The 14,092-nt window shown below is 38.4% G+C and overlaps 1 protein-coding gene across 1 annotated transcript in view; it reads right to left on the reverse strand.

The window, feature by feature from the left end:
- Positions 1–14,092, reverse strand: part of CSMD1 (CUB and Sushi multiple domains 1) — a 2,061,903-nt gene that overhangs the window by 400,760 nt on the left and 1,647,051 nt on the right. Inside the window, exon 17 of the mRNA XM_069573063.1 lies at positions 12,533–12,720. Coding sequence (XP_069429164.1) covers positions 12,533–12,720 — 188 coding nt within the window. The remainder of the gene's footprint in view (positions 1–12,532; positions 12,721–14,092) is intronic.

Consider the following 14,092-nt stretch of genomic DNA (forward strand, 5'->3'; position numbering starts at 1 on the left):
CTACACACACACACACACATTCATTTCTACACACACAGTCACTTTCTATGCACAGGCACATACACTTTCTACACACACAAACTCAGTTTCTATACACACACTTCTACTTTCTACAATCACACACTTTCACCTTCTACACCCATGCACTTTCACTTTCTACACTCGTTCACTCTGTACACACAGTTTCCCTCTCTACATACACTTTCACCATGCACGCATTTTCACTTTCTACACACATTCAGTTTCTACACATACTTTCATTTTATATACAAATTTACCTTTTACAAACATTCACTTTCTACACTCACACACATTCACTTGCTGCACACACACATTCACATTCTTCACCTACACCCACAAAAACTCACTTTCAACACATATACACACTTATTCACTTTCTACACACACATTCACTTTCCGCACACAGACACATTCACTTATGTATGCACACACATTCACTTTCTACATACAGATTGACTGTCCATACACTTTCACTTTCTATATACACTTTCACTTTCCACACTACCACACTCACTTTGCACACACATATTCACCTTCAACACCTTCACACATATACACATTCATTTCTACACACACATTCACTTTCTACACAGACACATTCACTTTTTACACACACACACATTCAATTTCCACACACAATTTACTTTTCACACAAACACACACACACTCTTTTTCAACACACATGTTCACTTTCTACACTCATACACTTTCACTTTCTACACACACTTTAACTTTCTACACTCACATACATTTACTCCCCACACTTTCACTGTCTACACAAACACACTTTCACTTTCTACACACTTTCACTTTCTACATGTACATTCATTCTGAACTCACAACCACATTAAACAAACACAGACACATTCACTTTCTACAAGCACACTTTCTACACACTTTTACTTTCTACACTTACACTTTCACTTTCCACACATGCTTTCCTTTTCTAAGGCAGTGATTAGGAGGTTTCACAACACGTCAGTGTTTGTACAGAGCATGGCCTGAACACAGTGGATACATAATACTGGCTGATTGATTTTGTAGCTGAAGGGTAACAGAAGAATTCCCTAAGATGAAGAATCTCTGTCAAACTGGTACACAAAAGAGAGTGAAGACAGTAAATTATATCCAAGTATTCATCAGTACCTAAAACTGTTCATTCTCCTAAGTTTCACCCAAATCTACATCCAAAGGCCAACTTGTCTTTCTAAAAATGTGTGGGATTGGGAGGGGAGAATGCATGTTAGCTGATCAATGATGAAAAGTTAAGTTCAGTCATTCATCCTGTCCGACTCTGCAACCCCATGGATTAGAGCATGACAAGCTTCCCTGTCCATCACCAATGCCCAGGGCTTGCTCAAACTCATGTCCATTGAGTTGGTGATGCCATACAACAATCTCACCCTCTGTCATCCGCTTCTCCTCCTGCCTTTAATCTCTCCCAGCATCAGGGTCTTTTCCAATGAGTCAGTCCTTCACATCAGGTGGTCAAAGTATTAGAGCTTCAGCATCAGTGCTTCTAGTGAATATTCAGGAATGATTTCCTTTAAGGTTGACTGGCTTGATCTCCTTACTGTCCAAAGAGACTCTTAGGAACCTTCCCCAACACCACTGTTGAAAAGCATCAGCTCTTTGGCAGTTAGCTTTCTTTATGGTCCAACTCTCACATCCATACATGACTACTGGAAAAACCATAGCTTTGACTACACAGACCTTGGTTGGTAAAGTAATGTCTCTGCTTTTAAATATGCTGTCTTGGTTTGTCATAGCTTTTCTTGCAATGGGTAACTATCTTTTAATTTCATGGATGCAGTCACCATCTGCAGTGATTTTGGAGTCCAAGAAAATAAATTCTGTTACTGTTTCCATTTTTTCCCACATCTATGTGCCATGAAGTGATGGGACTGGATGCTATGAGCTTAGTTTTTTGAATGTTGAGTTTTAAGCCAGCTTTTCCACTCTCCTATTTTGCTTTCATCAAGAGGCTCTTAAGTTCTTCATCGCTTTCTGCTATAAGGATCATGTATTCTGCATATCTGAGGTTATTGATATTTCTCCCAGCAATCCTTATTCCAGCTTGTGCTTCATGCAGCCTGGCATTGTCACTTGATGTACTCTGCATATAAGTTAAATAAGCAAGGTAACAATATAAAACTTTGATGTACCCCATTCCTAATTTGGGACCAGTCCATTGTTCCACGTCTGGTTCTAACTGTTGCTTCTTGACCTGCATACAGGTTTCTCAGGAGGCAGTTAAGGTGGTCTCGTATTCCCAACTTTTAAAAAATTTTCCACAGTTTGCTGTGATCCACACAGTCTTTGGTGTAGTCTATTGGCTTTGGCATAGTCAATAAAGCAGAAGTAGACGTTTTTCTGGAACTCTCTTACTTTTTTGATGATTCAGCAGATGTTAGCAATTTGATCTCTGGTTCCTCTGCCTTTTCTAAATCCAGCTTGAACATCTGGAAGTTCTCAGTTCACATACTGTTGAAACCTAGCTTGGAGAATTTTGAGCATTACTTAGCTATCCTGTGAAACAAGAGCAATTGTGTGGTAGTTTGAACATTCTTTGGCAATACCTTTCTTTGGGATTGGAATGAAAACTGACCCTTTCCAGTCCTGTGGCCACTGCTGAGTTTCCAAATTTGCTGCTACATTGAATGCATCACTTTAACAGTATCATCTTTTAGGATTTGAGATACCTCAGCTGGAATTCCAGGGCTTCCCTGATAGCTCAGTTGGTAAAGAATCTGCCTGGAACCCAGGTGACCCTGGTTCAATTCCTGGGTTGGGAAGATCCACTGGAGATGGGCTAGGCTACCCACTCCAGTATTCTTGGGCTTCCTTTGTGGCTCAGCTAATGAAGAATCCACCTGCAATGTAGGAGACCTGGGTTCAATCCCTGGGTTGGGATGATCCCCTGGAGAAGGGAGAGGCTACCACTTCCAGTATTCTGGCCTGGAGAATTCCATGGAATATATAGTCCATGGGGTCACAAAACACTGGACAAGACTGAGCAACTTTCACTTTCATGCTGGAATTCCATCACCTCCACCTTTGCAGTGATGCTTCCTAAGGCCCAGTTGACTTCACGTTCCAGGAAGTCTGGCTTTAGGTTACTGATCACACAATCATGGTTATCTGGGTCATGAAGATATTTTTTGTATAGTTCTTCTGTGCATTCTTGTCACCTCTTCTTAATATCTTCTGCTTCTGTTAGCTCCATACCATTTCTGTCCTTTATTGTGCCCATCTTTGCATGAAATGTTCCCTTGGTATCTCTAATTTTCTTGAAAATATCTCTAGTCTTTCCCATTCTATCATTTTCCTCTATCTTTTTTGCACTCATAACTTAGGAAGGCTTTCTGACCTCTCCTTGCTACTCTTTGGAATTCTGCATTCAGATTGGTAGATATTTCCTTTTCTCCTTTGCCTTTCACTTCTCTTCTTTTCTCAGTTGTTTGGCCTCCTAAGACAACCATTTTGCCTTTTTGAATTTCTTCTTCTTAAGAATGATTTTGATCACTGCCTCTCATACAATGTTATGAGCCTCCATCCGTGTTCTTCAGGCACTCTAACAATCAGATCTAATCCCTTGAATCTATTCGTCACTTCCACTGTATAATCAAAAGGGATTTGATGTGGGTCATACCTGAATGGACTAGTTTTCCCTACTTTCTTAAATTTAAACCTGAATTTTGCATTAAGATGTTCATGATCTGAGCCACAGTCAACTCCTGGTCTTGTTTTTGCTGACTGTACAAAGCTTCTCCATCTTTGGCTGCAAAGAATATAATCAATCTGATTTCAGTGTTGACCATATGGTGATGTCCATGTGTAGAGTCTTCTCTTGTGTTCTTGGAAGAGGGAGTTTGCTATCATCAGTGCCTTCTCTTGGCAAAACTCTGTTAGCCTTTGTTCTGCCTAATTTTGTACTCCAAGACCAAAATTGCCTGTTATTCCAGGTATCTCTTTACTTCCTACCTTTGCATTCCAGTCCCCTATGATAAAAAAGACATCTTTTCTTTTTTCTTTTTTGGAGTTAGTTCTAGAAGGTCTTGTATGTCTTCTTGGAACTGTTCAGCTTTACTTCTTCATCATTAGTGTTGGGGTATAGACTTGGATTACTGTGATATTGAATGGTCTGCTTTGGAAATGAACAGAGATCATTCTGTCATTTTTGAGATTGCATCCAAGTACTGCATCTCAGAATCTTTTTTTTTTTTTTTAACTATGAGGGCTGCTCTACTTCTCCTAAGGGATTCTTTCCCACAGTAGATATAATGGTCATCTGAACTAAATTCGCCCATTTCAGTTCACTTTAGTTCACTGATTTCTAAAATGTTGATGTTCACTCTTATCATCTCCTGTTTGACCACTTCCAATTTGCCTTGATTCATGTACCTAACATTCTAAATTCCTGTGCAGTATTGTTCTTTACAGCCTCGGACTTTACTTCCATCACCAGTCATGTCCACAGCTGGGCCTTGTTTCCACTTTGGCTCAGCCTCTTGTTTCTTTCTGGATCCTTTCCTCCACTCTTCTCCAGTTGCATATTGGGCACCTACTCACCTGGCGAGTTCATCTTTAAGTGTCATTTCTTTTTGCATTTTCATACCGTTCATGGGGTTCTCAAAGCAAAATACTGAAGCAGTTCACCATTCCCTTCTGCAGTGGACCACGTTTTGTCAGAACTTTCCACCATGACCTGTCTATCTTGGGTGGCCCTACATGGCATGGCTCACACGTTCACTGAGTTAGATAAGGCTGTGATCCAAGTGATCAGTTGGTTAGTTGTCTGTAATTGTGGTTTCCATTCTGTCTGCCCTCTAATTGGATCAGATCAATGCTGAGGAGTTGCACAAATTCAGATGACTGCAATGTATATTCATCTTCACTCCAAAGAAAAGTGATGACTTGAAAGGACATTAAAAACTAATGAAATGCAAAAGTTTCTCCTTCTTAAAATGAACTTCAAATTGATTTCTTTTTTTTAACTTTAAAAAAAAATCTACAATATTGTATTGGTTTTGCCACACATTGGCATGAATCCACCATGGGTGTACATGTGTTCTCCATCCTGAACCCCCTTCCGACACACTCCACATACCATCCCTCTGGGTCATCCCAGTGCACCGGCCCTGAGCACCCTGTCTCATGCATCGAACCTGGACTGGTGATTCATTTCACATATGATAATATACATGTTTCTATGCCATTCTCCTAAATCATCCCACCCTCAACCTCTCCCACAGAGTCCAAAAGACTCTTCTATACATCTGTGTCTCTTTGCTCTCTCGCATACAGGGTTATCGTTACCATCTTTCTAAATTCCATATATATGCATTAGTATATTGTATTGGTGTTTTCCTTTCTGGCTTACTTCACTCTGTATAACAGGTTCCGGTTTCATTCACCTCATTAGAACTGATTCATATGTATTATTTTAAATGGCTGAGTAATACTCCACTGTGTATATATACCACAGCTTTCTTATCCATTTGTCTGCTGATGGACATCTAGGTTGCTTCCATGTCCTGGCTATTGTAAACAGTGCTGCGATGAACATTGGGGTACATGTGTCTCTTTCAATTCTGGTTTCCTCGGTGTGTATGCCCAGCAGTGGGATTGCTGGGTCATATGGCAGTTCTATTTCCAGTTTTTTAAGGAATCTCCACACTGTTCTCCATAGTGGCTGTGCTAGTTTGCATTCCCACTGACTGTGTAAGAGGGTACCTTTTCTCCACACCCTCTCCAGCATTAATTGCTTATAGACTTTTGGATAGCAACCATTCTGACTGGTGTGAAATAGTACCTCATTGTGGTTTTGATTTGCATTTCTCTGACAATGAGTGATGTTGAGCATGTTTTCATGTGTTTGTTAGCCATCTGTATGTCTTCTTTGGAGAAATGTCTGTTTAGTTCTTTGGCCCATTTGTTGATTGGGTCATTTATTTTTCTGGAATTGAGCTGCATAAGTTGCTTGTATATTTTTGAGATTAATTCTTTGTCCATTGCTTCATTGGCTATTATCTCTCCCATTTTGAAGGCTGTCTTTTCACCTTGCTTATAGTTTCCTTTGTTGTGCAGAAGCTTTTAATTTTAATTAGGTCCCACTTGTTTATTTTTGCTTTTATTTCCAATATTCTGGGAGGTGGGCCATAGAGGATCCTGCTGTGATTTATGTCGGAGAGTGTTTTGCCTATGTTCTCCTCAAGGGGTTTTATAGTTTCTGGTCTTATGTTTAGATTTTTAATCCATTTTGAGTTTGTTTTTGTGTACGGTGTAAGAAAGTGTTCTAGTTTCATTCTTTTACAAGTAGTTGACCAGTTTTCCCAGCACCACTTGTTAAAGAGACTGTCTTTTTTTTTCTTTTTTTAATTGTATATTCTTGCCTCCTTTGTCAAAGATAAGGTGTCCATTCTGTGTGGATTTAACTCTGGACTTTCTATTTTGTCCCATTGATCTATATTTCTGTCTTTGTGCCAGTACCATTCTGTCTTGATGACTGTGGCTTTGGAGTAGTGCCTGTAGTCCGGCAGGTTGATTCCTCCAGTTCCATTCTTCTTACTCAAGACTGCTTTGGCTATTCGAGGTTTTTTTGTATTTCCATACAAATTGTGAAATTATTTGTTCTAGTTTTCTGAAAAATACTGTTGGTAGCTTGATAGGGATTGCATTGAATCTATAGATTGCTTTGGGGAGTATACTCATTTTCACTATAGTGATTCTTCTGATCCGTGAACGTGGTATATTTATCCATCTATTAGTGTCCTCTTTGATTTCTTTCACCAGTGTTTTATAGTTTTCTATATATAGGTCTTTTGTTTCTTTAGATAGATATATTCCTAAGTATTCTATTCTTTTAATTGCAATGGTAAATGGAATTGTTTCCTTAATTTCTGTTTCTGGTTTCTCATTATTAGTGTATAGGAACGCAAGGGATTTCTGTGTATTGATTTTATATCCTGCAACTTTACTATATTCATTGATTAGCTCTAGTACTTTTCTGGTGGAGTCTTTAGTGTTTTCTATGTAGAGGTTTATGTCATCTGCAAACAGGGTTTTACTTCTTCTTTTCCAATTTAGATTCTTTTTATTTCTCTTTCTGCTCTGATTGCTGTGGCCAAAACTTCCAAAACTATGTTGAATAGTAGTGGTGAGAGTGGGCACCCTTGTCTTGTTCTTTTTTTTTTTTTTTTTTTTGTCTTATTCTTGACTTTAGGGGAAATGCTTTCAATTTTTCACAATTGAAGATAATGTTTGCTGTGGGTTTGTCATATATAGCTTTTATTATGTTGAGGTATGTTCCTTCTATTCCTGCTTTCTGGAGGGTTTTTATCATAAATGGATGTTGAATTTTGTCAAAGGCTTTCTCTGCATCTGTTGACATAATCACATGGCTTTTATTTTTCAACTTGTTAATGTGGTTTATTGCATTGATTGATTTGCGGATATTGGAGAATCCTTGCATCACTGGGATAAAGCCCACTTGGTCATGATGTATGATCTTTTTAATGTGTTGTTGGATTTTGATTGCTAGAATTTTAAGGACTTTTGCATCTATGTTTATCAGTGATATTGGCCTGTAGTTTTCTTTTTTTCTGGCATCTTTGTCAGGTTTTGGTATTAGGGTGATGGTGGCCTCATAGAATGAGTTTGGAAGTTTACCTTTCTCAGAAATTTTCTGGAAGAGTTGGAGTAGGATAAGTGTTAGCTCTTCTCTAAATTTTTGGTAGACTTCAGCTGTGAAGCCATCTGGACCTGGGCTTTTGTTTGCTGAAAGATTTCTGATTACAGTTTCAATTTCCTTGCTTGTGATGGGTCTGTTAAGATTTTCTATTTCTTCCTGGTTCAGTTTTGTAAAGTTGTAGTTTTCTAAGAATTTGTCCATTTCTTCCAAGTTGTCCATTTTATTGGCATATAATTGCTGATAGTAGTCTCTTATGATCCTTTGTATTTCTGTGTTGTCTGTTGTGATCTCTCCATTTTCATTTCTAATTTTATTGATTTGATTTTTCTCCATTCGTTTCTTAATGAGTCTGGATAGTGGTTTGTCAATTTTATTTATCCTTTCAAAGAACCAGCTTTTGGTTTTGTTGATTTTTGCTATGGTTTCTCTCTCTCTCTCTCTCTCTCTTTTTTTTTTGCCTTTATTTCTGCCCTAAATGTTAAGATTTCTTTCCTTCTACTAACCCTGGGGTTCTCCATTTCTTCCTTTTCTGGTTGCTTTAGGTGTAGAGTTAGGTTATTTATTTGACTTTTTTCTTGTTTCTTGAGGTATGCCTGTATTGCTATGAACCTTCCCCTTAGCACTGCTTTTACAGCATCCAACAGGTTTTGAGAGTTGTTGTGTATTCATTTTCATTCATTTCTATGCATATTTTTATTTCTTTTGTGATTTGTTATTTATTCAGCAGAGTGTTGTTCAGCCTCCATATGTTGGAATTTTTAATAGTTCTTCTCCTGTAATTGAGATCTAATCTTACTGCGTTGTGGTCAGAAAAGATGCTTGGAATGATTTCAATTTTTCTGAATTTACCAAGGCTAGATTTATGGCCCAGGATGTGATCTATCCTGCAGAATGTTGCTTGTGCACTTGAGAGAAAGGTGAAATTTATTGTTTGGGGCTGAAATGTCCTGTAGATATTAATTAGGTCTAACTGGTCTATTGTATCATTTAAAGTTTGTGTTTCCTTGTTAATTTTCTGTTTAGTTGATCTATCTATAGGTGTGAGTGGGGTATTAAAGTCTCCTGCTATTATTGTGTTATTGTTAATTTCCCATTTCATACTTGTTAGCATTTGTCTTACATATTGCGGTGCTCCTATGTTGGGTACATATATATTTATAATTGTTACATCTTCTTCTTGGATTGATCCTTTGATCATTATGTAGTGGCCTTCTTTGTCTCTTTTCACAGCCTTTGTTTTAAAGTCTATTTTATCGGATATGAGTATTGCCACTCCTGCTTTCTTTTGGTCTCTATTTGTGTGGAATATCTTTTTCCAGCCCTTCACTTTCAGTCTGTATGTGTCCCTTGGTTTGAGGTGGGTCTCTTGTAGACAACATATATAGGGGTCTTGTTTTTTTATCCATTCAGCCAGTCATTGCCTTTTGGTTGGGGCATTCAACTCATTTATATTTAAGGTAATTATTGATAAGTACGATCCCATTGCCATTTGCTTTATTGTTTTGGGTTCGAGTTTATACACCCTTTCTGTGTTTCTGTGTTTCCTGTCTGGAGAAGATCCTCTAGCATTTGTTGGAGTGCTGGTTTGGTGGTGCTGAATTCTCTCAGCTTTTGCTTGTGTGTAAAGCTTTTGATATCTCCTTCATATTTGAATGAGATCCTTGCTGGGTATAGTAACCTGGGCTATAGGTTATTTTCTTCATCACTTTACATATGTCCTGTGCTTCCCTCCTGTCCTGAAGAGTTTCTATTGAAAGATCAGCTGTTATCCTTATGGGAATCCCCTTGTGTGTTATTTGTTGTTTTTCCCTTGCTGCTTTTAATATTTGTTCTTTATGTTTGATCTTTGTTAATTTAATAAATATGTGTCTTGGGGTCTTTCACCTTGGGTTTATCCTGTTTGGGACTCTCTGGGTTTCTTGGACTTGGGTGAGTGTTTCCTTCCCCATTTTAGGGTTTTCAACTATTATCTCCTCAAGTCTTAAAAAAATATAAGTTTGATATAAATTCTATATATATGTAGCTTATATAATAATTTGAATTAAATATAAAAGTATTCTATAAATCAATGACAATTAATTTCTTATTATCAGAATATGAATAAAATATAATTTCATATTTAGTCAAAATTACATATAACCTTATATGTGTATTTGCATATATATGTTTGCATATAATTATATAGATAAGCCTGTCAAACAGAGAAATGTACACGTTATTAATTTTAGGTGTTAGAAAGGGTTTGGGCAAGATTAACATGAGTAGCAGTGGGTGATGTCAGGAAAGGAAGGCAAGAAAAGAAAAAAGATTAAAAATTCAGCAAGTGAGATATGGACCTTTCATATATTTATAAAATACATGTGTTTTTATACATTAAAGCTTCATTTAGTAATTATTAGATATGCTCCATATGTGTAGTACTTATATCAAATTTACATTTTTTTAAAACAAAGTACATTTTAAGAAGGAGAACCTTTTCCACTTCATTAATTTTTAATGTCCTTTAAGTCATCACTTTTCTTTGGAGTGAAGATTGGGCAAGATTAACGTGAGTAGCAGTGTAAGATGTCAGGAAAAGAAGGCAAGGCAAAAAAAAGATTAAAATTTCAGCAAGTGAGATATGGCTCTTTCATACATTTATAAAATTACCTGTGCTTTTACACATTAAAAGTTCATTTAGTGTATTTTAGGAAAGACTCTAAAACGTTGTAAAAAAAAAAAAAAGCAAGCAAGCAAGCAAGCATGTATTCCTGCACTGGATTCCATACTGACCTGCTCCCATTCATCTTTTTCATCCTATTCTGGATGTGAAGATTTTTCAGAGAAGGGAAGTGCTGACTAGCAGCAGAAAAAACATCCCAAGCTCAGTCCCACTCCACTTCACTTCAGAAGGATAGGCACAGATATTACAACCAAATGATATAGTCCCGTGATCTCCTGATGTGAGAAGCTAAAGCGAAGAGCCAAACTTGGACGGATGGATAAAAACCACAACAGGAAGGAAACTGGGGTTACTTTACAGAACACACTGCATTATGATAGCTTAGCAATTGTGTTTAATTATTTATAATCATTGTTCTTAAATGTTTTTGATAGTAGTTGATATTACTGATAGTAGCTGTTTGTCATTTAGTGACAGTTCAGCTGGGCTTTCTCTCTTAGTTCCTTCTTAATCCTTCTCTTAGTTCCACGCCCGCTACCTGGTGAAATGGCCATATACATAATCACAAATAAGTACCAGGACTGCCCTAACCACTTTTCTAGCAAAAAAAATTGCTTAGGATGCATAATTTTAGTGACATTTCATGTAGCTCATTTGGCCAGTAGGTATATTTTATAATAGTAGAAATTTATTATTATATTACATTGTGAAGTAAATGAACATATTTCATTGTTTTAGTGATTTTATTATCTTATTTTATAATAAATCACTGTATTTTTTTTTTTTTGCAAACCTTGTATGTTTTATTGTTGTTGTTCAGTTGCTCAGTTGTATCTGACTCTATGCAACCCCATGGACTGCAGCATGCCAGGCTTCCCTGTCCTTCACTGCCTCCCGGAGCTTGCTCAAACTTATGTCCATTGAGTCAGTGATGCCATCCAACCATCTCATCCTCTGTCCTCCCCTTCTCCTCCTGCCTTAAATCTTTCCCAGTATCAGGGTTTTTTCCAATGAGTCGGCGGCTCTTTGTATCAGGTGGCCAAAGTATTGGAGCTTCAGCTTCATCATCAGTCCTTCCAATGAATATTCAGGACTGATTTCCTTTAGGATTGACTGGTTGGATCTCCTTGAAGTCCAAGGGACTCTCAAGAGCTTTCTTTTCTTTTTTTTAATTTTATTTTATTTTATTTTTTTTTGTTGTTGTTTTTTTTTTAATTTAAAAATCTTTAATTCTTACATGCATTCCCAAACATGAACCCCCCTCCCACCTCCCTCCCCATAACATCTTTCTGGGTCATCCCCATGCACCAGCCCCAAGCATGCTGCATCCTGCGTCAGACATAGACTGGCGATTCAATCCACATGATAGTACACATGTTAGAATGTCATTCTCCCAAATCATCCCACCCCCTCCCTCTCCCTCTGAGTCCAAAAGTCCGTTATACACATCTGTGTCTCCTTCCCTGTCTTGCATACAGGGTCGTCATTGCCATCTTCCTAAATTCCATATATATGTGTTAGTATACTGTATTGGTGTTTTTCTCTCTGGCTTACTTCACAGAGCACTAACACATTTAAAATGTTGAAATAATCTCAATTTTTTATTTAATTTCTACTCTGAGTTCAAGAACTCACTGCAAGATAGCTTTCATGCAACCTTATATAGAAGTGACTAGTAAGTGTTGCAGTAATGAGTTTTATGGAAATGAGATTGTCCTCTGAACTGGTGTTTTGTAAATATATTTTTATAGAGGTTGATACTTAGGCACAGTGGGTGCTTAATAAATTTGCTTTGTGCTGAACTTAGAGCGCTAGTGTTTTAACCTGCACATGGTATATATATGAAAGACTACTACTAGAGTAAAAAGTAAATGTTTTAACTTTGCAAAAATAAAGTATGGTTACGCAAATAAAAGAATGCATATTGAAATATGTAAAAAATAATAATAATAATAAATCACTGTGTCTTCTTTTTGAGTTGTGAATTAAAAATCATGAAGGCACTCTGTCCTTCACAGAGAAAGTCCTGAGGATTACGCAGTGCAGTGTGGAAAGAAACGGGAACCAGCAAGCCTCCTGCCACGTGACTCAGTGAGACTGCATGCGCCGAGTTCCACCCGGCAATAGGGCAGGGCCCTGGCATGGGGACCACTTACTCTCATAGCGAATGAGGAATCCCACGCTGGACCGACTGTTGTCTGTGCTGAACAGGAGGTACATGAAGTTGCCCGTGCTGATGAGGAACTGTGGCGCCTGTGTGCCGTGGTACTCCCCGATCAGCGGGGACGAGCTGGCTGGCCCGTCTCTGACCTCCAGTGTGTCGTAGTTGACTTCGGTTTGGAATCTGCAGGCAAGTGTGTCCAGTGAGAAGAGAAATGCAGGGCAGTGCTAACTTACAGGCATCTTGTATCTTTGCTCACTGCGTGAAAACCCAGGTACAGCAAGAGAAGTAAATAGACCCAGATACAGATGCACTCTCAGACTGGCGCATGTGGTATCTAAGGTTATTACTAACTTCTGTTCAGCCCCACAGCCCTCCCCATGACTGAATACTCTGTCCAGTAATATCACAAATGGGGTTGGGGGGAGTCATTCAGCTTTAAAATATAAATACTGTGAGCCAGTAGATAGACAGACACAGAATCAACAATCAGTGAAAGTCAATCAAGATGCATTTTCAGACCATTTTTTCATGATCCCCAGTATAACATGATTACAGATTTCTTAAAATGAGCATATTGAAGTGACATGATCTCCTAAAGGAAAGAGGTAAATCAAACAACATGACACTACTTTAAATACTTTTCCTGAAATACAGAATCCTGTGCCTTTTAAAGCTGCACTAACTATCTTTTTTCTTTTTTTAATGTTTTTAATTATGAAAGTATGATAACATACTTGGAGACTTGGAAAATACAGAGCAACGTTACATATATAATAGTTCCACTATATATTATAATTGTTTTATTAAGTTGATAAATTAAGATTTTTAGTTGGAGTTTCAATATCAAGCTCTCAAAAACAATAGAATGAATAGACAGAAAAGTAGAACATAGTAGACCTGGGAAGCACTAAAGCTGCATGGCCTCCGTATGACAGTGGAAGGACACTGGGCTTCAGAAAGCAAATGCTACTTCAGTGATTTGAGAAAATTAGACCAGCTTCCAAGAAGTGCCTCACTTTCCTTCCCGTAAGGACTTATGCCTCCAGAGAACCTGGACTGGTGTTATGCTCATACAGAGTTGCAGCCACTTGGGTGCTCTCTGATACAGCGGAGGTGCCATTCCAGACACTGAGATAATTGTGTAAATGGGCCCGTCTGAGCTAACCGGCTTTCAAAGGGTCTGGCGTGGTCCCCAGGGAGCAGCTCACTGCCGGAGCCTCTGATGCACTCAGTGATCAGGGAATTCGGGGGAAGCCTGTGCCATGGTCTCCAAGGTGGGCATTGCATGGTGCTGGCAGGGAGGAGAACGAAGGGACAGAGCGGCCGTCTTAGGCCCCTAGCACAGAGCAATGGAAAAAGATGAAATCAAAGGACCCTGCCCTGTTGATCATTAAATCACACAATTTTCTTTGTGTGTATTTGTGTGTGTGTATAGTTGCTCAGTCCTGTCTGACTCTTTGTGACCGTATGGACTATAGCCCACTACACACCTCTGTCCATGGGATTCTCCAAGCAAGTATACTGGACTGGGTCCCTCACCCTCCTCCAGGGG

Source organism: Ovis canadensis, chromosome 26, assembly GCF_042477335.2.
Source record: "Ovis canadensis isolate MfBH-ARS-UI-01 breed Bighorn chromosome 26, ARS-UI_OviCan_v2, whole genome shotgun sequence".
In the NCBI taxonomy this organism is placed as follows: Eukaryota; Metazoa; Chordata; class Mammalia; order Artiodactyla; family Bovidae; genus Ovis; species Ovis canadensis.